Below are 25,996 nucleotides of genomic sequence, written 5' to 3'. Positions count from 1 at the left end.
TGCAAAGGAGGAATGTTTGTAAGCATTGGACATAATGAACTGCACACATTTCATAGAGATAACTGTGCATTAAAATCTCCCGCATGCATCAAGGTTAAAAGGTGTCATTTTCCACAAATCTCCTCCCATTATCACGATAACCATTTTTATTACCGCTATCATTATCAGCGGCGATCGTCAGCCCTATCACCATACAAAGCATCTTGGCCACGCTCCTCATCAACATCTTTATCTGCTCCAGAGGAGGAATCCCTGTCGGAGGCTGCAGAGCTGCAGGGCAGCATGCGTCCAGAGAAGTGGATGTGAAGTGACAGAAGCTGCATGTATTTATAGGCTATCTGAGTAGAGAAACGTGCTGCTCACTGTTGAAGCTATTTATAGAGCCTTTTACTGATGCCTCTGAGTAGTGTGGAGGGAAGGAGATGGTTCTCTGGGGAATGACTTACGAGGCTCCCTCATATCTCCCACTACCCCCATTCAGTGCACGTCCGCCCTTTTACTCCCCACGTCTCTGCTCTATTCATCCCTCCATCCTCTTGCATCGACTCTCACCTTCTCAATTTCCATCCTCCGCTCTCTTCTTTCCTCCCATCTCTCCCCTGCTGATCTCCTCTTCTTAACCACCTCTCCTCCTGTCTTCTCCCCTTTTTCTATCTTCTCGCAGAGCCTCTTTGCTCATGTCCACATCCATTATCTTCACTCCCCTCTTTCTCTTTGCAGTACTGCCACCTCACTGCTTCCCCCTATACATTTTCCAGATCTGCTCACTCCTTGAGCCCCACACTCTCACACTCTCAGCAACACTCCTATCAAAGAGGCCTCCCACTGTGCGTATGTAGAGAGCAGAAGCATCTACAACTTCTTCTCTAAATTCCTAAACATCTGGTGCTCCAGCAGAAGGTTAGACTCGTTTTCTGAAGTGGTCAAGTGATCCCTGTGAATGAAGTGAAAGGGTGCCGGAAAATGTATTATCTCAAAAGCTTGAGAAGTAAGAAAGAATATCAAACTGTGACAATCTTAAATAATGTTTGAATCTGAAGTTCACTCACATCACTCCCACATTCTCATTCTCTGCCTGTTTTCTTCAGCTTGACACTTTGCAACAACTGATTCACTCTTACACAATCTGGTTTATCTCTTTTATTCTCATATCAGTCTGCAATTAGTGTTAGTCCCTATCCTAATGAAAATGTGTGAATATGTATGTCCTTAAAGTGGCAGTCCCGCTAGTGTTTGGCATCTATGCCTGTTGAAGTGTAAATGCATGCGACAAAGAAATCTGCAAATAAGTAAACACTCACATGCAAACACACAGCAGACTGCACAACATGTGAATAAAGTTATTAATATCAGACCGCAAGTTATCACATTCAATTCATTATTTTTGGTGGGAGAATGGCCAATCCTTGAGCCAAGTGATGTAACAGGATGCAGGAGTTGATGTCAGTATGTGAGCCTTCTAGCTGTATGAACGCATGCGCACACGCACACGCACACGCACACACACACACACACACACACACACACACACACACACGTCCTTCAGTGTGACAGCATGTTGTGATGCAGAGTGGCGTCTGCTTGTCAAGCTGACAGACTCGCACTGACAGCATGGTCAGAGTGCTGCAGACACGGGAGAAAAACACTGATTTTATAACGCTCCAAACGACAACAACACACAGTCTGCCGAGCGCGAGCAGTGCAGCACTCAGGACAATCATCTCTATTTTTTAGCCCTCTGATGCAGTGTCACTCTGATGGTTGAGCAACGTCTCTGTGTGTCTCAAACGGCCAGAAAGCCAGTAAATGTATATGAAACATCATCATATGCAGTGGAGATGACCTGCTGACCCAAGGCAAATTAAATCAGGTCAGTGAAATTAAGTCGAATTTGGGGAATCACTGTAATTTCACATGTATTTCAAAGCTGCTGTGCAGGAGGTCTAGGAGTTGGAATTTCTGTAATCTTCATTACACTGTATCAGCTTTGTTAAGTGATACGCAGTTAATTATGGGGATGTCATTACTGCACACAGAATAACTGTCTTTCCATTCTCATAAAGGGCTGGAAGGCGGCTGTAATTGAAACGTGGCGGTGACGAATAGGGCTCACAATCATGAATTTTAGTTGACGATAAATTGTCATACAAATAATTGCGGTTATCGATTTAAATGTCTATTTCGGTACATTTTATGGCACACAGCGGTGTTGTTTGGCTTTGTAACTATACCTTAATCCATGTTGTCAATTCCAATGGCTACTCAAAAAGGAAACAATGTTTCACCCCTGGCATTTATTTTAGTTCTAAAACTGCGTAGGCGTAACGAAAAAGTGGTTTGAGACAGTTAATGAATGTAAGAAGGACGCTTGATTTTATTTTCAAAAGTTAATATGCAAAGGAGAAACACAAAGCCTGTGATTATTCCGCTTCAGCTTCCAGACCGTGGAAGAGAGGCACAGGGGAGACTTTGTTTTGCCTCTCAGATGCTCACTTCGCAGTTACACTGTACATTTACTTCAAGACAACTTTACTCCTAATTTCTTCACTGCCAACACCTGTCTCCATAGAGCGCATCCACCATCTCTCTATCTCGCTCGACCACACACTAGCTATGCTTGCACTGCGCACTACGGGCCCATGCTACTCCTCTAACTCTATGTTTCATTCCATCCAAACAATTTTCTGTGAATTATCTTAATAGAAAAGCTGAAGTGTGTGAGGACCTGCAGTGTTGAACCTCAGCCAGTCCCTATCACCTCAGCCATTACCCTATCGGTCCGCCTTCGCTGCACTATTACACATCCAACAGGCTGAGAAAGGTAGAAAAAAAAGAGAGGGAAGGAGAGTGGGATGTCTGGAGTTAAAATTGAAAGAGAGTGAATATGTGATAGAGTGAGGTGGTGACCAAAATAAAAATAAAAAAGACAGAGAAGGAGGGAGATGCAGGGGGAACATGAGCGAAGAGTAAAAGCAAACACATGAAGACGACAGGAGAGAGGGAGGGGAGGAAAAAGAGGGAGAGAGAGGCTCAGGAACTGTGCAGCTGTGGGAGCGTATTAAACAATCACTTCTGTGTCAGCGGCTCAACACCGGCAGAGGACATCTAGTATAGTAGAAGCGCTTAGCCAACGCAAAAACAACTATCACTGACGTCAAATCCTAGCTTTGCTTCTCTCAGTGGTTCTGTACCAAAATCTGTTTGTTCACAAACAGCCAAAAGGCCGGTTGATTCAACTCAACCACCTTTCTCTTGCAAATCACCCAGACAGCATGACTGAGGTTATTAACAAACAATACTAAAACATATCAGACCACTACAAAGGCCTTCAACAAACATCAAATCACAGTGCACCGATCCACATGCTGCATGATAACATGTGTAGTCAAGCATCAGAGCAGCTTCAGTCTCCAGAGAAGCTGATTCACAAGCTGCTTGGTGAATTTACAGCAGGCGGAGCTGCTGGGGACGACATCCCCTCAATGTCAATCACAGCAATGACAATGTCCCCCAAAAGGCAACCGGCACTGAAAACACAATGTAAGCACAGACACGCACGTTCGCCTGCAACCCACAGACACGAAGAGTCTATGTGAGGAATTATTAAAAAAATCTTGCATACAGATAAAAGAAATATCTTCCCAATGGAACCAGGATAGTGACGTGTGGATCTGCATGTGTGTTGTGCATGTCTAGCGTGTGCTGAAGGGGGTAGGGCGTCAAGGCAACGCAAGCCTCGAGACAAGAGGGTGGTTGCCGTGGAAACCTCAGGCTGAGAGCTCAGCAGCCGGACGATTGAAGGGAAAGAAGGAGCAATAGATGGAGAGAGATGGAGAGAAAGAGCGCGAGTGTGATGTAAAAACAGGAGGGCAACGTCCCGAGGGCAAGAAGAGAAAACTAAAACAGAGAAAGAGAGGGAAATAGAGCTGGAGGAGGAGGGAAGGTGAAATGATATCTAAGAAGGAGAGAAGGACAATGAAAAAGACAATTACAGACACACAGTGAGGCAGAGGAGCGGAGGAGATCAAAGAGGAGTGAATGAAAGCTTGAGCTTATGGAGGCAAGGAGGAAGGAGAGAGGCGGGAGATGTGGACTCACAGGGAACGGTGCGGAGGTAGAGGTTGTCTCTGATGATCTGCTGGTGGTCGTGGTCCACTGAGCCCTTGGAGAACCGAAGGTTGAGGTAGTGTCGCAAATCCTTGTCAACCACCCCCCCTGAACACAAACACAGAAAGACAGAGATTAGAGCTTGTTTTCATTCACATGACACAACACACAAGCCTGGCATTTTGTGGGAGTGATATCCAAATGTCTTATTGGTTTTTGTTTCAAGATTGGCTAGAGATCAATCATGATGCAAGTGACACTGTGTTGGAAACAACTGAAAGGACTTTACTTCACTGGAAGAACAAGCAGCATGCCGAGTAGGCCAGTCATTACACACTCATGATGCGCAACCAGACATCGCTCAAACTCACAGACCTTTTCATTTCTAGTGGAGATCCCAGAGTTTACAAAGATACCAAATAGTTCAGTCTGAATTTGGGGTAAATGTTTATATTTCAGTTTGATGGAAGGATGCAGCTATAATAAATAAATAAATCCTTCTTCTTGAGTCAGACAGTGACGGTGAAGAGAAAGGCTGAAGCTGAACCTTAAAGCTTCTTAAGGAGAAGTTAAGTAGGAACTGTATGTTGCGGGTGTTAAATAAAAAAACAAGCTTTTATGATTCAATAGGAGGCAAAATGGCTTAATCAGATTGAAAGCTTGCAACACACACACACGCACACACACACACATACGCACACACACACACACACACACACACACACACACACACACACACACACACACACACACACACACACACACACACACACACAATCATGGTAATTGTGTAAACCAGTGATCCCCTTGGGGCTAAATGTGCGGTGTCAGCAGGTTGGGTGACAAAGGTCTACAGAGGACAGAAGCTCACATCACCTCATCTCTGCCCGTCTCTGCCTTTTATTTTTTGTACAAGCTGTCTTCATCCTAATTAAGTCACTGAACTGAAACACAATAAAATGAATGACAAACATAACATAAATGACGAGGAAGAGGACTAAGAGCAGGCCAACATATCTGAGCTGCACACACACTGTATGTTAATGTCCATGAATTGTTTCTCCTCCCTTCATCCCAAACCAAAGAAGCCCAGGAGGATGAGAGGAGGAGAACTTATTCTCCACACAACATTCGGTATGCAAGCCTATCACATCAGACAGTGGGAGAGATGAGGTTACATGCCATGCATTTACAAATTAAAAACATGTCCTCTCACTCATGCATATTCTAGTGACCTCCTGCCAAATTGACTTGACAGCATTCGGCCTACCGGTTGAGATTAATGCAGCGCCTACCCGCCAACGAGAACATACAGCGTACCGTCAAAGAGAAAAAAATGATGCTGCACAGAGCGTGCAGATACCTGTATATATGTTGCTGACACAGGTGATTGTGATTTTGCAATAATGAATCCTTTTGAAATAACATCTTATGTAAACTGACACCATTTTAGCAAGGCAGTGAAGCACTGTGAATTGCTTCACAAACAGCAAAGCTAGAGGAGAGGAGAGGAGAGGAGAGGAGAGGAGAGGAGAGGAGAGGAGAGGAGAGAGAAGAGAGGAGAGGAGAGAAGAGAGCCAGAAAACAAAGGAAGACAGGATGAAATCTTGATTACTAGGATTGTCACTGTTTTCAGATTGGTTAACATCACATCATACAGCTATGTATTCAGGCATAAGCCATTTCTTTGACATGCACAGACACCGACACACACATATTATACATGCACACTAACACACAGAGACATATGTGCAGAGAGAGATGGAAAGACAGACAGATAGTGTGAAGGGAACGGCGGTGCACACAAGGCACCTCATCAGCAGCTAGCCCAGATGTTGATAAAAAGCAGCCCTTTTTCTCCACAGGTATACATCCACAGACAGCCTGTCCTCCCAGGCGTCCTCTAGCCTTGCAACCAACCACTGCACATTCTCTGCCGCCTCGGTGAAACCTCACTGTCCTCCCTCCTGCCTCTGCTTCTCCACCGCTGCTCCACCACGCACACTCATAGCACCTGGATGCAGCCAATTTTAATCCCAGAGAAGACGACGAGGATGAGGGGGAAGGGAGATGCAGAGAGACGCGGAGAGATGGAGAGAGACGACGACCGTCGGGAGAAAAGAGAGGAGAAGGAGATGTGCCAGTGGGAAGCCGGGCTCCAAACGACCTGGCAGCGGATTGGCCAGAGAGCTTTCACAGTCCTGCAGCCCCCCCTATCTGCAGCTGCTGTCACTGCAAAATTTGACTTTTTGTGCATTTGCATGGGGAATGTTTGTGTGTGTGCAAGAGACTGAGAGAGATAGAGAGAGACTTTGAGTAAGAGTATAAAATAAATGTTTATGCGTGTGAAAGCATTTGTAGATGTGTCTGTATTTCCGAGTGTGTGTGTGTGTGTGTGTGTGTGTGTGTTTTGTGTGAGTGCACCCAGATGCTCCCTGGCATTCCTCAAATACTCTGCGTCTCGCCCACCAGATGCTCTCCCTGTTTGACCTTGTGTAAACGTCACTGACTAGATAGAAATACTTTGGAACGCAGCAGCAGCAGCATATGTCAAACTGAGGTTACACACACTCGTACGCACACGGAGGGATGATAAGCTCACAGCTGCAGACGCCAGTGAAGATGCCTTGAGCGCCGTCTTGGGCAAGGTTTGGTCTAAACACAAGGAATAAACAAACACCAACACAGAAACATGCTCACCATATGAGTACTCAGCTCAGGGCAAAGCTGAGTGAGGAAGAGGCTTTATTGGTATAACTCTTCAAATGAGCACATTTAGCAACCTCACAGTTAAACTTGATGCTGTAAACACAGTCAACTTGTTTTGTGGCTGGTCACTTTGACAAAGCTTCTGGGGAAGGGAATCGTGTAGATGTCCAAGAATTCAGTCAAAGGGGGAAAATGATGACAGCCACGATCAATCACAAACTCATCAAGGCAGACAGCAATCAGTGAAGCTTCTGCTCAGTGAAGCATTACATCAGTCCATGCAGGTCACACAGTCTCCATTAACTGACAAAAACAAAAAACACTCCACATTCCTCCCTGCAGCATCTGCTAAGCACAAACTGCTATTAGTGGTGTAGCTTCTGGCGCTCCCTCCACTACAGCAGCCTCCACCTTATCAATCAACACATGATGCAATGGTACAGTGGGTCTCTATGGGCTTTGTCTGTTATATTGATATGTTCAATATCTCAGATGTGTCTGCTCTGTTACTGCTGGGTTAACTGTGCTCCCGCTGAGTGTTTAGCATGCTCCTTGGATCCTAATGTGCAGAGTCTGTACAAAACAAACACAATACAATACAACTAACCATATGGGCAATACATGGCTTTGACTGCATGACAGTGAACATCAGGCCACATCCTGTGAGTATGTTCAACCAGGTACAGCTTTCCACTTTACCAAAGAAAGCCTGGGAATGGACAAGAAATCAGTTTTACAGAGAAAGATGGATGGTTGGTGGCATACACTGGGCCTAGTATAATGTAATGCATGTGTTTGTTGCCTTAGCAACACAAGCAGATCTATTTACACAGCTCTTGACTTACCGAACACATATATATGCTATACTCATTAGAAACACCAAGTAAATCTGTTCATCCTGAACATCTACTATAACTGAGTATATTTACATGGGGGGGGGGGGGGGGGGGGGAACAATACATTTTACTTTAAAATGCCAACATACTAAAATTATGTCATGCTGTTGATGGAAATGTATTGTCGCGAGGCAAGAGGCACTCATACAAAGCCTGACACATGTATCAATAGCTATTTGTGAGGATAAGAACAACACGATGGTGGTGTGGTGTCAATTTCTTGCTCACTAACATTAAAGATAGTTCACTATGAAGAAATACTTTGTAGCTGGGACACCCAAGTAGGTAAAGATAAAGTTTGACTAGATTGAATCATTTCAATCAGTTATGATTGTTAACAGAAACATGTAGATCACTGCTGCTGCCAGTCACACTCATTCTCTCCTCATTTAACAGGCAGAAATTTGACAAATATGAAATTCATATGAAACTCTTCAGCTATTTTAAAGCAACCACATATTCAGAAGAGAGTTCCAGTGTTAGATATCTGTTTGTGATTAACTTAGGTTTAACCTTTAACTTATTGATGATGTCACTAATTGTAGATTTCCATCAGGTGCTTCATGGATATTTAAATGTGCACTGACACAATCATTATCCTAAACCTAAGACCAAATCCAAACTAATGGAAAGATCTTGCTCATCTTTTCATTTCTTATATATACAATAAGCACCTTCGCAGGTAGTGGTTCATCTTTCCATCTTTGTAAAGACATTTATATGGATGAAACTACAGTGCCAGAACATTAAAGATTCAACATAGCAGGCCTGATAATAATACAACTTTCCTCTTTGAAATAGATAAATATATTGTTAATGCTGCCCTCAACGCCCTCAGCAGGTCAAGATCACACTCCAACACCTGTCACTCATCTTGATAAGCTGTGTTCCTTAAAACAGCATCCAGCCTGAGGCCAAGCTAACCAGCATGCAAACTACACGCTCAGAAGAAGCAGATATTCTTAAATCACAACAGAAACTCAGGGTTCACCAGAGTCTCAAGGCCCTGTCACACATATCCGTATGGCAGAAACATATGCTGGCGTATATGAAAATTTGTCAGAGTCCAAATACGTCCAACTTGTCATCGGATCCGATCGGAAAAGTGAACATATACAGATACACATGTCTAACCTATTGATAGCGTATCACTTATACAAAATGTATCAGACGAATACCCAACGAATGCATAACGTATACAAAAATATGGCGTGTACAAAATATCGGCAACACACTGGTGTACGTTGATATAAGGTATACAGTAGTATTCGTTAAGAGCTCACTGTGTTACGCTGGGGTGCGTTGTTGAACGCTGATGTTTTGAGCATGTTCAAAATTACCGGACGTACCCGACGTGTGCTTCATAAGATATGCTGACGTTACGTGACGTTAGACATTCGTGAATACGGAATACGTAAATATAGTACGTGAATACCTACGTGACTACCTACGTGACTACGTTAGAGGAATGTTAGATATAGGCTACGTCGGCTGACGGTGAATCCTACAGCCAATGTATTGATAACGAGTGGATAACCTATTCCTACCCTATGTTAAGATTATGCCTGACGACGGAGTAACTTATTAAACGTGTTTCTACAGTACAGCTAGCGTTTTGGGAGCTTATTGGGGTTTGAATATAGTATATAGGATCCCTGTGAGTAGCTCATCCTCACTTCTTCACAGCACGTCTTGATGAACTCATCAACCATCATCAGAGAGCATGCAGGATGCTGAGAGGACAAGAGTACATTCTAGCCGTTCTCCAGCATCAGCATGACGTGAACCAGATGGCACTTTTCCAGCTCCGTTGGCCAGACGCTCTGATACGTTTTAAATAAGTGGTACGCTATCAATGTTTGACATACGCAGTGTTTGCCCTACCATTGTCTTGGAGGGGCACTGCGCCCCGCCAACTGAGCCCTGCGCCCCGCCTGAAATCTCAAAATATTTAAAAAATATATATATTCTTTATTCACAACTCACTTTTCACACTCACATGTGCTCTTTTATTAAATAAACCAAACACTTTTGCTATTGATCTCATTTATGTGCACGTTTCAGTTTGTACTGTCTACTTTGCGCATTCACATTCTCTCCTTCGCTCCGTTTTGCGCTTCACACCTGACGCACACACACGTGCGCACACACCTACAGAGCGGAAGAAAGGAGAGGGGAGAGTTGAAGAGAAACCGTATACGCCAGCATACGTTTCTGTCATACGGATATGTGTGACAAGGCCTTCAACTGCAATACATACTCTGTTGTTTCTTCTATCATAACACCATACTAACATTATGTTTCTTTTTTAGGCTACATTGGACGTAGGCATGATGTTTAATTGAAATATTTGTACGTTTTTTGTATTTGGTTTATTTATTGGCCTGGGTCTCAATCTTCTACTTTTATCTGAGATGGTATGTTTTGAGGTTTTGCTTGATCTGCTGTTTTTTCTTATAATCATTTTATTAAAAAAGAAAATGCCTGGCAGCAAGGCCGATTTCAAAGTTTACGATTTAGGAGCTGTAACTAATAATTACTTTCATTGTCAATTATTCCAACGATTATTTCCTTGATTTATCGTATACCCAAAGATATTCAGTTTTACAGAAAACAGCATATCTGAGGAGCTAAAAACAAATGAATGTTTAGTATTTTTGCTTGACAAATTACCCAAACAATAAATTGACTATCAAAATAGTCAGTAAATCATTTTTATTTAATTGACTAATTGCTTAATCCTTGCCGGTCTTGAGGTTTTTAGACTCACTGTAACAGGAACAGCTCAACTGCAGTGAAACTGAAAAAGACAATATTAGGAAAATAGTTTTGAATTAGGCTCACGGACACCTAACAGGCAGCACATATTCCTGAGCACGACTGTCTTCTAACAAGGCACGACTGAATGCACTGCATCGTTTGCATGTACACCAACATGAGGCTGAAGGGAGGAGCAGATAGATGTAGAAACCAACAGGAGACATTTTGTTTGATTTGGAAGGGCATAATTAGCTCTGACATGCCCATTCTCCCAGGAGGCTGAACGAGGAGGGAAGCACAGTCGTGCCACATTGATTCTCTGAGTTTCTCTCTTCACAAAGTTTTACTGCTCAACTCTTAAGTGCAAACAACCCTGCAGTCACGCTTCAGGAAAACATGCTGGCATGCCAAGTCTTACCGTTCACACACGCACACAGCAAATTGTTCACACATACATGCAAACAAAACCGCATAATCAGAAGAACACAAGGAAACAGTGAGAGGTAATGATGTCAAAGTTGGCTAGACACTCAATACTTTCCTGCACACAATCCCTAAATGTCTCGCTCAACACACTTAAATCCTTTTCCTCTAACTAAAGCACAGATACTGTACACCTGACACGTACCACAAACACCTGATCGAATCCAAGCGACATACACATACACTACTGTCACTTGGAGTGAAATGCGGGGCTGCTTGGTCAGTTAAAGGCCAAGACTTGAGCAGATGGATGAAGTGGTGCTGTACCCAAGTGGTTGTCATGGAGAACAAAACTTGGAGACAGACACGATGATAGATAGCTCGCCTGCACTCCTACAAGAGGTCACACAGGCTACAGGGGAGTATAAAACTGCAGGGCGGGAGTCAGCGTATCGCCTCTTGGTATACACAAACTCAAGTTAAAAGAGGAATATATGGTTTGTCTGCTTTCTCATCCAAATTCTAGTCCTGCTACTTGGACATACAATCTCTCACCCCCTTCAGGCCTCTCTGTACAAACAAAGCATCTTCAGAAAATACTACCAGGGTCAACCACTGAGCACACAGCTGCAGACTGACATACATCACTGTATATGCTAATCACTATTAGCATATACCTCAAACTCAATCCACGTTTTCTTTTCCACAACTCAAGAATTTATACGCTAATTATGACAATTTCACAGTGATTGTGAAAATAAAATAAAATGGACCTTTTCCACAGCAGACAATTCGCCTTGTCAAATCACAGGTGCAACTAATAACTTAACTAATTGCTACACTGCTTGAAATAATTACTGGAGCCATCACCAGTTAAATTAGTTGCACCTGCAATGTTCGATAACTGCTGTCCATTAGATTTGCTGTACATTGTCTTTGTCGTATAAGATGACACACAAAGTACACAACAGTATACGAGGGTTGTGCATCTTAAAATGACCAAGTGGAGAGTGGGTTGTTCTTTAAATCCTTAAACATATCACAACAGTGCATGATACGCAGCCTATTCAACAATAAATAAATACATGTACATTAAAATAAGTGATTGGATGGAGAATCAATCAAGATTAAGGTTAGCAAGTTTTATTTGAGTAAAAAGCAGCTCGTGATCTAAAGTTGATCATTGTCATGCCTTGACTGTTTTATTGTTTGTTTGTGAGCACTTTGCTTAAATAGAAAAGTAGGCTAACTGTTACATCACTTGGCAATAGCAACACATACTTAGCTAACTAAGCATAAAATTAAATTAAAACACATAAATTAATTAAACGTACCTTTCTGCAACCTTCGATTGGAGCAGAACTCATATTGCACGCACATTCGATTTACAGTTACCTTATGATACTGGCAATTTGCCTGACTTTCAAAATAAGGGAATAACAAAATAAAAGATATAAAACAAAATAGTTTAAGAACACAAACTTCACATCTATATGCCATAAAATGTACAAATGTTATTTAAATACAATTCTACTTGCTTTCTGTGTCTTTTCTTTCATTGTATTTTCTTTTATCATACTACATACCTTTATGCATACAGGTCCATTGCACTATGTAGCCTTTATAGAGCATCTTGAGCACAAAAGAATCCTGAATAATAAAATGCTGTCTTATCTTATCTTCAATTGATTTTTGTTTTCGACCTGAACGTGTTCGTATCTCTTCTTATCTAAAGAACGTGTTTGTTCTCATTACTTCTCTCTGTCCCTGCTTTGTCCCATCTGACATTTTAGTTGCCCAATTTCTCTGTCTTTGTCTCCTCATCCACCTCTCCAGTGGTCCCGTTAAGGCTTCCCAGACCTGACCTGGTCTACTTTTTCTTGTTTTACAGTCCCAATTAGGCCGCAGGTAGTTTGAGCTGGCCCTTTGTGTGTACGTGGGAAACAGACAGAGAAAGAGGGAGAGTGTGTGTGTGTGTGTGTGTGTGTGTGTGTGTGTGTGTGTGTGTGTGTGTGTGTGTGTGTGTGTGTGTGTGTGGAATTATACTGTATATGTACTTATGGTTTCCACATGTGGGTGTATTGTGAGGGCCATTTAGCTGTGGATGAAGTATCTGTTTCTAGTACTCCTAATGGCATTATTACAGCAGGCGGCAGCGCACATTATTAATAGTAAATGACAGAGCTTCGCTCCTAAAGGTCTTAATATTGATCCCCCCCTATCTTGAGACTAGTCTTAATGATGATGTTCCTGCATGTCTTTCTCCACAGCACTGTAATCAAGGCCAGACACACATTTACAACCTCTGAGTCACTGTAAAGAGGAACAAGCCCACACCACAAATGAGACATTAAAATCAAAAGAGGTAGGTTATAGGAATTGCCAACCCTAATTTTCCATATACCGTCCTCCTCTTCGCACAGCGAGCAAATGATTTCCTCGTCTCCCCTCGCACATCTCTACTGATGAGATAAATACTGATGGACATGAGGAGGTGTGTGTTTTTGTGTATGTGGTGACTCCTGTCTTAAATGCGGCTATATGGAGATGTTTGTCACCCCTGATTGCACTCTCCAGTTCAAGCTGTGCTCCTCACACAACAAGCAGGATGCATCTTAATGAGAATTAAAGCGACAGACTGACTGAGCGCTGCAGAGGAAGATGGAGAAAGAGTCAAGGAATGTAACTCCGGAGGAAGTGTAAAGGTGTTTGTTGGCTCAAACACTTTACCCTCTGCTCTATGGCAGTGAGTCACAATAATGGGGAGAAAATAGAGAAAGATATGAAGGAGCCTTAGAGGCAACAGAGAGTATTAAGAAACTCATTGATGTGGGGGGGCGCAGCGGTTAATAACCTGAGGGGTTAAAATCAGCAGGGGTCTATTCCTGGTCAATACAAAAATGAATAATTGTGGCTGTGGCTGAGAGAAGGCCGCCCTCTGAGCATTATAATGATTCTCCTCTCCCAATGCTTTATTTGACTGCTATGGTCTGATAGTCTAATAAAGCCTGTCTGTGTCACTACAGGAACCGTTCATGCTGCTAAATCCAAACCAAAAGGGATTGAATTCAGTTCAACTTTACTGACATGAGTGCTCCTTTCTTTTCTTCATTACATGTTAGGATGAACTATATGAACAGGAATATCACACACACACACACACACACACACACACACACACACACACACACACACACACACACACACACACACACACACACACACACACACACACACACACACACACACACACACACACACACACACAGTATAACGAACCTGAATCCAGTGTGGTTTGTTAAACTGTGTTACACAATGACTTTGTTACTTAGCGGGTAGTCATTGTCAAATAGATTTGGACGGGGACACCATTGTTTTCAGCCAGTTTCTGCTTAGTATACAGTTTTTGGGAGCAAGAGCCAATCTTAGAAAAAGATACATAACATAAAAAAATAAGTAAATAATTAAAGGGTTGGGTCACCCAAATACAAAAAACACATTTTCTCATGTACTTGTAGTGAAAGCTGGCCATGCAGATAGCTTACACGCTATTACAATGATGATGACTAGCATTGTGTCTGTGGTGCTAACAGCGTTGGGAAAACAAATTCAACACCAATATCTTTTTTCAGAAACAATGTGGACCATTTTTATTGGAACTCATTTCTGACAAAGAGATGATCCCTGTAGACAGATCAATTATGCAGGAACACCAGAACGCTGTTTCTGGGAAGACAAGTTCACAGTGAGTCAGTGATCTCCTTTATGTTCATTCTTAAAACCTACTTTTATCTGAGAGCCTTTCCTGAGATTACTTGAGTTTCCTTTAAACATGGTTTTCCTATTATTACCTTTTTCTACACCAAATCATTGTCTGTATGACTTGTCTGTTTTTATTTTGCTTTGTGAAGCACTTAAACAAATTAAGATTATTTTTATTGTAGTAGTATTATTACAACTTTAAGCAACATTATTTCAGAAAGGCTAAACTCAGAAGAGGAAGAGAAAAGGTTCAGACCTTTAGCATATTGATTAAAACATACTGGCCAGTCAAGTAAACAGCATGACCTCTGAAGTGTCAGTGCAGTGACGGGAAGCCTCACTGAGTACTAACTGATCAGACAGCTACTGTCCTCTACTGGTACAAAGCATCAATTACAGTGATGAAATGATCCTGAATGCAAATGAAGCACGTAAACACATCAGCTGAGATTTCTTCCAGTAAGAGCTTGCTGCTGCAATGAACATGATTATGTCAGCAATGCAATTTATGCAGGTTTATATCCAAACAGTCCTACAATTACATTCTTATCTTTCATAAACTAATGCATTACACCCAAAACACTTATTATAGGAAGTACAATGATGAGGTAAATTCAAGTAAAATCCATTATCTCATTTTGTCTCATAAATAATATAAAAACAAAGGTTGACATATACATAGAAAGAAGCAGACAAATTAGAGGATGTCAATGTATAAAAAGGGCTTTAATTCAATACTGTGCAATGTCCTTGATGTTTTTGTACAGTATACAGTATAATACTGTGTATTTGGCTCCAATCCAAGATATTCAGCTCAGGAATGATGGTGAGCCTCTTAAGAAAGTCAAAATCGCAGAACATTGTTGGTAGCCATCCACCAGTTTCAGTTCTGCAGCGGCTTTTATAATCCTTCTCATTCAGATCTGAAGCCCACAGCAAAGCTATCAGATTAGCGCTGCTGGCTAATCTAACACTATGTCAACGAACGAAAACCATCCGCTGCGTCCTGTGCCGCCGTGCCTGACTGAATAAGATATGATTCTGTGAAACTGGAAGGGGGGGCTCTTGTTGCAACACAGACCTGGCTGCATGTTAGCTGCATATGCATCTACCATTTCTAAACCAGACGTTATGTCTTATATTGTGAATTTGTGTGTGTGTGTGTGTGTGTGTGTGTGTGTGTGTGTGTGTGTGTGTGTGTGTGTGTGTGTGTGTGTGTGTGTGTGTGTGTGTGTGCCGGCAGACTCACACACAGACTGACTAACTTGTCCGGGTTACCTGCACCTCTGGAGGTGAGAGATGGTTGTGTCTCTCAGACTGAGGTCAGGAGGGGGAAACAGTGCCTGGACCTCACATGGGAGGTCACCAGCGGTTAAATGTAACTAAGTACATTTAGACAAGTAAAGTACAAATTTGAGCTTCTATTACTTTTATTTAAGTGCTTCCAGTTCATGTAACTTTATACTATACTAGCAAACTACAATTCAGAGTGAATTTTACTTTTTACTCCACTTAATTTACAAGTTGAGATATTGCATACCTAACATATATATGTGAGGTATGCAATATCTCAACGGCTTATAAAATGGAGCGCATTGTTATAGAATAAACAACTCAACGGTATATAATAATAATAATAATAATAATAATAATAATAATAATAATAATATATCATAGAACATACAATAAAAGGGGACAATTTTCTACTAATTTTGACATTTTAAATCAGTAAATTATCATGATATAAGATATATAAATTTCTTTTTTTTACTTTATAGTTCAACAAATAATATTTTAATTGATTGTAATTACCTTCTAATCTAACACATTTTATATTATTATATTTGATATATTTGTGTGTATGTCCTGAAATGCACTGATATGTTGTTAAGGTACACGAGGAAGCACCTGCACTTGATTAAATGGCCTTCGATGCTTCATCGGATACGAATACAAACAAACAGGAATACACACATAAGTGTTTTCTACACATATGTATTTTAACAACATATTTCCAATGTTATATGTGTGAAGTGACAGAAGTGTGGTGTTCATTTCTTTTGGCTCAGCACTAATGACTTGTTAGGGTGTGGAAATGTTTATACAGAGTAGAGAAGTCCAAAATCTAAATCACTCCACACAGTGCCAAAAGGTAGTGGCCAAAAAAAGAACTAGCCAAAAGATTTTACTTTGATTTGATTTATATACAAAAGGAAAAAAGTGTAGATGAACATGAACACCAAATATAATTTAGAGCTTTGTTCTCTAAAACACTTTTATTTAATGACTATGTCTCTAGCTATCTCTGATCATTTCACCAAAACAGCTGATATAATGCTGAAATGTTACAGAGAGAGAGAACCTAATATTTTCTTATTGTTCCCATAATAAGCATAATGTGCACACACACACACACACACACACACACACACACACACACACACACACACACACACACTCACACACACACACACACACACACACACACACACACTCACACACAAACATCATAAATAATCATATAAATATGGTGTTTTATCTCACCCAGATAAACTGCTGTTCCTACTGGTGTGAAATATTTTCAACGTCACACACTGTATCATATAGTCACATCTCCATGGTGATCCACCAGTAAAAAGTCTGTGCTGTTACTATGGAAAATCCCTTAAAAGAGTGTTTTCTTTAGACTTTTAGAAAACGAAAGCTTTTGTTGAGGCCAAGCTTTCCAGTTGAGACTCATAATCGCAGAACATTGCAACCAATCATAAGCCAGTATTACTAAAAGAAGTAAATGTATCAGACATTATCAGGGATGGAAGAATCTCTGATCCTAATAGCAAACAAACAAAAGCTCCTTTCAGTCATGCTTTATACACACAAACACTGCTTCTATCTACGTTTCACAAACACATGCAGCCGCACAGTCCCAGAATGTCCCATGCAGTGTGTTCACGGAGAGGAGAAATACATTGACCTAATTCACTTAACTGGACCAGTTAGATATTTGGTCATTGGCTGGCTTAGCTTGAGTTTGATCCTCTGAGCTCCAGCAGCTTCTACCCTCAATCAAATCATCCTCTTCCTCTGACAGAACTCATCTCTTGGTGAGTTATTAATACCAACAGAGCAGACAGGATGTTATGCACTGATTCTTCAAGCTTCTCATCAACAAAGAGACACGAGAGGAGAAGGTCGCCTTCTCTCCCTCTGCTCCATCTGTCCCTCCATACTGTACCCACGTTAAGAGGACTGGCAGGAATCGGACAGCTGAGTCAGAAAACTTGACAACCTCAAACAATTCTCAAAGGCACATCCAAGGAACATTCAAATACAGTCGTCATTTTAGCTGGCAACTTTGACGGTCATGAGCTAAAATATAAGGCCTGTTTTAGTTTTCTTCTGCCAAATGAAACGAATGACTAAACATTTTGTGTGGTAAAACCGCGCGTGTCGTGCGAGAATGAAAAACTTGACAGGTATGTATGCTACATTGAAAGTAACGAAACACCAGAGTCAAGTTCCTTGTGTGTTTACATATAAAGATTATTCTGATTCTGAGGTGTTGCCACAGAAACTAAAGGGGGCGTGGCATCGACTGTCTACGGTCAATGGGATGGAAAACGACGTTACAGTTTAAGATAGAATTTAATGTTCAGTTAAAGGGATTATATTCATCTGCTGAATTACTGTTTACAGTTTCATTAGAAAATAGAGCTCTTTGGCCCGGCCTGCCCTACATAGGCTGTGGCCGAGAGCCGCTGCACGGTGTGACAGAGGCTGGCTGTGCTCCACTTTTGATGTTAAAGGGCATGTTAACATTTTGAATTCATATTGTTTTTCCTCTGAAAGTACCACATATTGTTCTCATAACTGCTAGTAGAAGAAATGTACCAGGGTTTCACTCCTCCACACTCTTCTCTGACAGACAAAAACACCATTTGGAACAAATAAAATTACATTTCAAACAGGCGATATCAGCATGCAGTGACATGTTTCTTGCTTTAAGTCTGCATTTCATGTCCGCAGCAAAGCACCTTCAGGTAGGGAAAACATTTTTTTTATATTCTTTTTATTCTTATGTAAATGTGAATAACATTTGTTGTGGATTCCGCCTAGGATGATGGCTCTAATGTAATCTGAATGAAAAAAATACATGATTAAAAATAGCTGACATTAATATTATTTATATCACTGTATTTGCACGATAGCTATTTATGACAGAGGATTAATGACAATTTAAGGCAACTAAAAAGAGAGCCAGGCTATTTATAGGTGGAATACAAATTACATTTTTAGAAATATATTTTTCCCAAAAAACAAATAATAAACAGGAGAAACTAAGTGATAAGCAGCACTGTAAAGGAACGGACTATTCAAGCACAACGTCTCGTAAACAGAAATCTGTAGCTAGTTTGCTTTATTGGGGAGAAAGGAAAGACAAAGACAAAGCTATCACTAGAATATGTTGTCCATTAGTCATTATGACAAGTTGGCACAATAATGACACTTCAAAATTATAGAAATATATTCATTTATTTTAATCTGCTGAAGAGAAACTTGAAAAGAATCACAAGATGGAATTTTCTCTGTTTCCCAAAGTGTGTTTTCTCACACTTTCACCATACTCCACCTATCTTTCTCACTTACACACACACACACACACACACACACACACGCACGCACGCACACACACACACACACACGCACGCACGCACGCACACACGCACGCACGCACGCACGCACACACACACACACACACACACTCATTCACACTTCTCTCCTCCACATACTGCTCTAACACCTCTCGACATTTAGAAATCTGCCTCACTGAGCCGAGCAGCCGTTTGCACTTCACTCCTGCTTGGTGCTGATGGGGAGGTGAACACGGACAAGATATTTTTATCAGATCATTACATCCAGATGGAAACAGCCAGCAATTCATTTGCAAACCAGCATTTAAAAGAAAATCCATAACTATATGTTTATTTTTTTATTAGAAATATATTTGGAAGTATTCATTCATTCAAGTTCAAAAACAATCCTTTCAATAGAGCGCATATGTCAGATAAACTATTGATTGTAATTATTAACATTAATAATGGCTGTGTTCTACTCAAGTGTCGCAGTTAGTCGTGACAGCCAGCATGCACAATACCAGGACCCTGAAACTGAAGCAGCTACATGTAATTCAGCTACAGCTGTGCTCGAGAAAACATGTAAAGAGTGAAAAGGTTGCGGAGTATCACTTATCACAACATTTTTATTTTCTGGTAAAGGTTGGTGTTTGCATGTTGTTATAGTGTAATTATTTCAGATATAGTCAGAACACATCCATAAACATGACAGAGAACTGAGATACTTCAAGCAGTTAGACACACACACACACACACACACACACACACACACACACACACACACACACAGACACACACACACACACACACACACACACACACACACTCATACACACAGTGGGAGAATAAATAACAGCCCTCTTGAGATGCACACTAAACCACGTTTCTTTCCTGGCAATTCTACTTTCACATTTTAATCATTTCTCTGCAACACAAAGCTGACTTCATAGCTCCTGTATTCACACTACCCTCCAGGAGTCTGGAATCACCTGTTATATTGAAGTTTCTTTTACATTTGAAATAGTTTTGGCCCAAACTGAAGAATTAAATCATTACATTTTCCATTTAGATGATGTTGAATACTGTTGGAAACATTTTTTCTCTTCTATTTTGAATTTGTTTTCCAGTCCATAAAAGCGCAAGTGACCCCTGATCATTATTAAACCACAACGGTGCAGTTAGTCTTGGGAATCCATATTTCTCTGGGCCCTCTGCAGTCTATCCGTTGTTTGATTGAAGAGGTTTAAACTGTGATTTGTCAGTGAATAGTATGTTCAGCGGATATTCCCTGATCCAGTTCCATTAGTGCTAACCCGAGACTAACCTAATGTTTCTAATATGAAGTTCAAAGAATAACTTTGAAAAAGCAACACGCCTGTTGAGTCCAGTTTGTTATAGGCATTACTCTGCATTTAAAACATGAAGCTTTTCCTATTTAAATCTGCACACATTTTGATGCTAAGCTAAGTTTCTTTTACCAATGACAGCTGATTTATTGTATTCTTATTGAAGTGTTGCTCAGCGCTATCTTTGTCTCTTTCTCTCCTTTCAATTGTCAGTCTGGTTGGACCATTGAGCAGCCTTTTGTTTCTCCATGTACAAAACAAACCCTTCATACAAAATAACATCTAACATCTTGTAAAGAATACTTTCTACAACCTAAAAGCATGAAAGACCACTCAAACATAGCATTTCTCTCAGACACCTGACTGTACCCAGTAAAGCTTTTATTGCAGACGATTCCAAACTTTTAAAACGGTAATATATACAGCACAAGATGTCTTTGGACACTTTTGGAAGGTGACATGGTACACCCTCACAACAACTCACACCTGCATGTTGTGATGTGCAAGAACATTTGCCAACACAGGACTTGTGAAACAATACCGCCTGTGTTCATGGCTCAGTCTATTTAAAATATATATATATAAAACAGTATATTGGGCTGTATCAAAAATACAACAGATTTAGTCCAGTAAAAGGATTATAATATTCTCACTTTCAAAGCAGTGCCCCAAACTATGTATATGGATGTGTATGATTTCTGAAATCTGTGATGAGTGCAGATGAAACAGTGTGTGAGAGGAGGTCAGGGCAGTTAGGCTATGAGCTCGCTCTGGAGGTCCATCAGGTCTCGCTGTCACTGCTGTTCTCCCTCCGGGGCGGAAGGGGGGTTTCTATCAAGTCTGGTAAAATGTGTAAGTGTCTGCATATTCGCATGGGCAGTCAGACACGATTGTGTACCCAGACAGGACATCCATCTCTGATTTTGGCCAGTGTGTGGCCTCTGAGCAGGGCGACTGGACTGCTTGTACATGATTTCTCAGTGGGCCGCGAGTGTGTTAGCAACTGTCTGCAAGCACACTGTTATAAACACACTCCACTGCATGTAAGTCAAATGGTAAGAGAGAGAGAGACAGAGCAAAACGTATACAGAGAGGGGGACAACACACTGTGCAGAAACAGCAGAGTGCTCAAAGATGTTTTTAGCAAAGACGACATTCAGCAGGAAAACAGTGTGGTGTAGGCAGTTCAATAAACAGATTCATGTTTAAATGGATAAGAAAGGGAGTGAGGGAGAGAATAGACCTGTCTGAGATACACTCACATTAGCATTTAACCCCTCACACATCCCAGGACAGTACTCTTACACTGTCAGCAGCTCTAACTCAACAATCAATCACATTGACGCAACCCAGGGAAACACTGAGATTGAGAGCGAGCAGTCAGGCGAAGAGTGTGAAGACAAATCCTCTGTGAGCAAACTCGGCAATATCCAAAAATAAAATAAAACTGGTTTGATTTTTGCTTTACTCATGTCCCAGAAACAAGCCACTGTAATGCTCATTTCATGGCTGAGAACGCAGCCAACGTTTAGCCACTTATGAGGACTTAAACTTAGCCTCAGAGGGTGTGATGATATCTATCTCTTCCGCTGTTCCTTCAATCCAATGTTCTAGTAGTATAGAGACGCTGCCTGCTTTCACACTGGCTGACAGAAGCAGGTCACTCAGTCAACACTGTTGCCATAAATCCACTGCTATGCTCAGAAACATTCAAACAAACATCCAGCTTCAGAGGCTACAATAATCACACAAAACACTGCACCGGCTGACAATAACAAAACACTCAAAAGCTCCTCAAAGCATGACTGGAAGAGACCGGCACAATTATTTTTCCACTTCTACACTCAGAAACATTTCATAAACAAAATAGGCTATGCTTGTAAGTGTAGGCTATGTGTGAGAAATGTGGGGGGAGGAGTTAAAGCACACCATGTTGACTACAGAGCTGATCAATATTAAAGCTGGCTCATTAGTAATTAGGCTACACAGGTTTCATTTTTCATCAATGTGTAATTACAGAGCAAGAACAGGGATATGGTGAGAGATGGCAGCCAGCAGACTGTCTGTCTGTCTGCTCAGACTGAACAGCAGCAAAAGAAAAACACATTTCAGCCTGGGCGCAGGCCTGTTTGGTGAATCTAGCCTCGACCAAAACATGCAGAAAACCGCAGGCTGTGGCATGACGCCTAAACGGACACACCCCCTCCGGGCTGTGGCATCGAACCAGCGACACTGAGATAATCATTATAGTTAGTGATCCTGGTGGACTGTACCCATCATCACGGCTCGTAATTACATTTCACCAATACACCAGGCCCAAGCATGGGTCTGTACACAGTCCACCTAAACACACGGCTTCTCCCTAAAGTGCAGACTGACAGATGACTGCACAAATGACATCTAAATCAAACCAGCGACACACAAACACAGACACAGAACCCCCCCCCCCCCCCCCTCTTAAATCCGCACGGCGGTACACTCCTAGCCCCTTTCATGTTCAACGTATCTCACCTTGCTTGACACACTTGAGGCGGACCGGGTCTTTGCAGTGTTTAATCACGGCCAGCACGTCCCGGGTGGTGAGCCCGGCCACCGGCATGTTGTTGACCTCCAGCAGCAGCTCATCCTGGGCCAGTTTGCCGCTCTGGATCAGTCCCTTCCCCTGCTTCACCTCGCCGAAGTAGGGGAACTGGCCGATCTCCGCGCCCCCCTTCAGCTCGAACCCCAGCTCCCCTTCCTTCCCCCGGGTTACTACTGCTTCGTGGACTTTGTTGGTCCAGTGGTTTTTCTTCTTGAGGCTCTTAGACATCGTTAGGGCGAGTTAATCACTGCAGGCTGGCCCATACAAAAGCCTCCTACCGTCTCATCCCTGCCTTTGTGCGACCGGCTGCAGCTTCACAGCGCCCGTGGCTCCATCATCACCGGTGCACGCCACGCGCAGTGTCCGCTCGGCGAGCCGCGCAGTCGGGCAGAGGGCTGCAGTACAGCACGGCGGCGGATGAAATAATTATTACTCTCTCAGACACACAGACGCAAGAGACAGATACTGCCGGATGACCCGGATGTGAAGCCTGAAGGAGGGGAGAGATGAGTGGTTCTGGTTCGGCGTAAAAGGATGGAGAGGAGGGGAAATAATACAGGAGGCGCTTCACTCTCACTACACTGCCAGGGGCGCTTCCTCAGGCTCACTGTGATCACACACAGGCGGAGACATGTAGGAGGAACAGTTTAAACTACATTACATACGAGCCTCACCCTAAATGATTTACCTGCAACCATGTTAAAATAGTTTTAAGACTGAAGTTCTAGCATGCAGCATTCTATCAAACATATAAGACGTTGTTATAGAGTGCAGATAGGCATGCTTTATGATAGTATTACTTTTCTGATATTATGCAGATTTGTATGTACCTAAAACTGGATTACCAACAAGACTAAAGGGACAATTGCCCCGGGGGCCCTAGACCCTCAGGGACCTCAAAGGCTCCGGGTTCAGTTTGTGGTAATTGCTGTAAATGTATTGCAAGTTTGTTTGTTGATGCTGCACATACCTCTTAGGTACAAAATAAAATAATACAGGATCACTAGCAACACTACTTTCTCTTGAAGAAACATCTTGTAGAGGGGCCACCAAATAATAATCTAGTTTTAAAGCTTTTAAAGTTTCTCCCACCTATCCACCCACCCCGGCCTCATCCCTATGCAAACTTTGTCGCTCCCTATACTACGTCACCTGACTTCCTTAGAGGCAGCCCTGCATGTCCTGGCTAACGATTATGTGGGTTATATACGAATTATAATGCATTATCTTTTCATTAGTACAATCAGCCTGGATGAGAACAGCCTGCTAAAAGAGTAGAGGAAATGGGGGGGGGGGGGGGGGGGGGGGGTCAATAGGGGCCCACAACACTTTATTTCCCTGGGGCCGTGCATGACAAGCTCCTGAAACTCTAATGGATAACTCAGCTTTACTCCTCTGGATTCACGGATCACTGGTCTGTCTGCATATAAGAGACAAGAACCACAATTCATCATCTAACGTCAACATTTTATAGGTTTACTGTAATAGTACTTAGCAAGTGAAGAAAAAATGCATTAAGAGTTTAAATATGGGGGGGGGGGGGGTTAAATGCACCCTGTTTAAGTTGGTCACCCGTTACATAATTGCCCTGATGACATAAATCTAAATCCAACATGAAATGACAAATCCTTTTGTTGTCATTACTTTTTAATGGCTGCATGACTTTCTGAAGCGGGTGAAGTAAAGTTTCATTCAATATTTAACACGTAGGTCAAGAGCTCTGAGGATGACAGTCCCTCTTACTGCCACTCTCAGCACCGCCTCTGTGAGTATGTGTGTGTGTGTGTCGGTGTGTATTTTAAGGACACACGTGGACTTTTGTATTGTGAGTATCCTCCCTACAAAACAACATCACTATACACAATCCCCTGTGCATTTGCAACCAGTAAATAATCCATGAAGAGCAGCAGATTCACTTTTACTGTCACTTTACTTATTTCAGTGCCTTCTTGGCATTTAGGTCATCCTCTACATTCTGGTCACACTCATAGCAGAAGCTTTTGACACTAATTCTAAGCAAACGATTATACAGACCAGATGATTATTAAAGACTAACCACCCCAGTGGAGGAAGAGGACTTGTATAATGCAGGAAACTGTCTGGAGTAACACATTATACACTCAGAGGAGAAATTAACCCCTGTTTTGCATTATCTGTGTCTCTGTTGGTAGATGTCAGAACTGCAGCTTCAAGAGGCCTGGAGCCTGGATTGAGATGTAGTTGAGGTTTGGGAGTGTGTACTATGGAGGACTCAGAGTCTGCAGGTCCTGCACTCCAACACCAGCTCATTTAAATTACTAGTGTACTAGATTGTGACATAAAATGATGCTTCCTTCAAAAATAATACAAATCTGGCACCTTGTAATTTTTTTTTTGTAACATAAATAGTATTTTGTGTGTACGGGACATTAAATTCTTGTCTTGTGCTCATCTATCTATATTTGGATCAGAGTACTTCACTATTTTGGACCTTCTTTTGTGAATAGAAGTGTGATAGAAGAACAAAAAGAAAAGCCATCAGCTGTCAAAGCTTTGAGCTGGAGCGTCTAAATTTGGAGTCACTTCACAAGCAACTCGTCGCCACTCTGAGATTTTCTCTTGGCAGAATACTGTACAGCAGGAGCGCTCAGTGTCTGTGTGGCTACTCACATGTGGACACAGCCTCAGTGTTAGGAGAGAGCTGTGCTTACATGAGCCCCTAACAGCATCGTAATGAAGTCCTTTGGTCTGGGTGTTATTTTGGTGCGTGATGGCTCAGGGGAGAAAAATAGCTCCAAA

The 25,996-nt window shown here is 41.9% G+C and overlaps 1 protein-coding gene across 1 annotated transcript in view; it reads right to left on the bottom strand.

The window, feature by feature from the left end:
• LOC115009406 (membrane-associated guanylate kinase, WW and PDZ domain-containing protein 2-like) overlaps positions 1-23,619 on the bottom strand; it is a 76,176-nt gene extending 52,557 nt beyond the window's left edge. The window contains 2 exon segments of the mRNA XM_029433366.1: positions 4,099-4,215; positions 23,149-23,619. Coding sequence (XP_029289226.1) covers positions 4,099-4,215; positions 23,149-23,446 — 415 coding nt within the window. The 5' untranslated portion in view covers positions 23,447-23,619.
• Positions 23,620-25,996: the final 2,377 nt, after the last annotated feature.

This window comes from Cottoperca gobio, chromosome 6 (assembly GCF_900634415.1).
Source record: "Cottoperca gobio chromosome 6, fCotGob3.1, whole genome shotgun sequence".
Classification (NCBI taxonomy): Eukaryota; Metazoa; Chordata; class Actinopteri; order Perciformes; family Bovichtidae; genus Cottoperca; species Cottoperca gobio.
The sequence above is the reverse complement of the archived record's forward strand: the minus strand, read 5'-3'. Positions and strand labels throughout refer to the sequence as shown.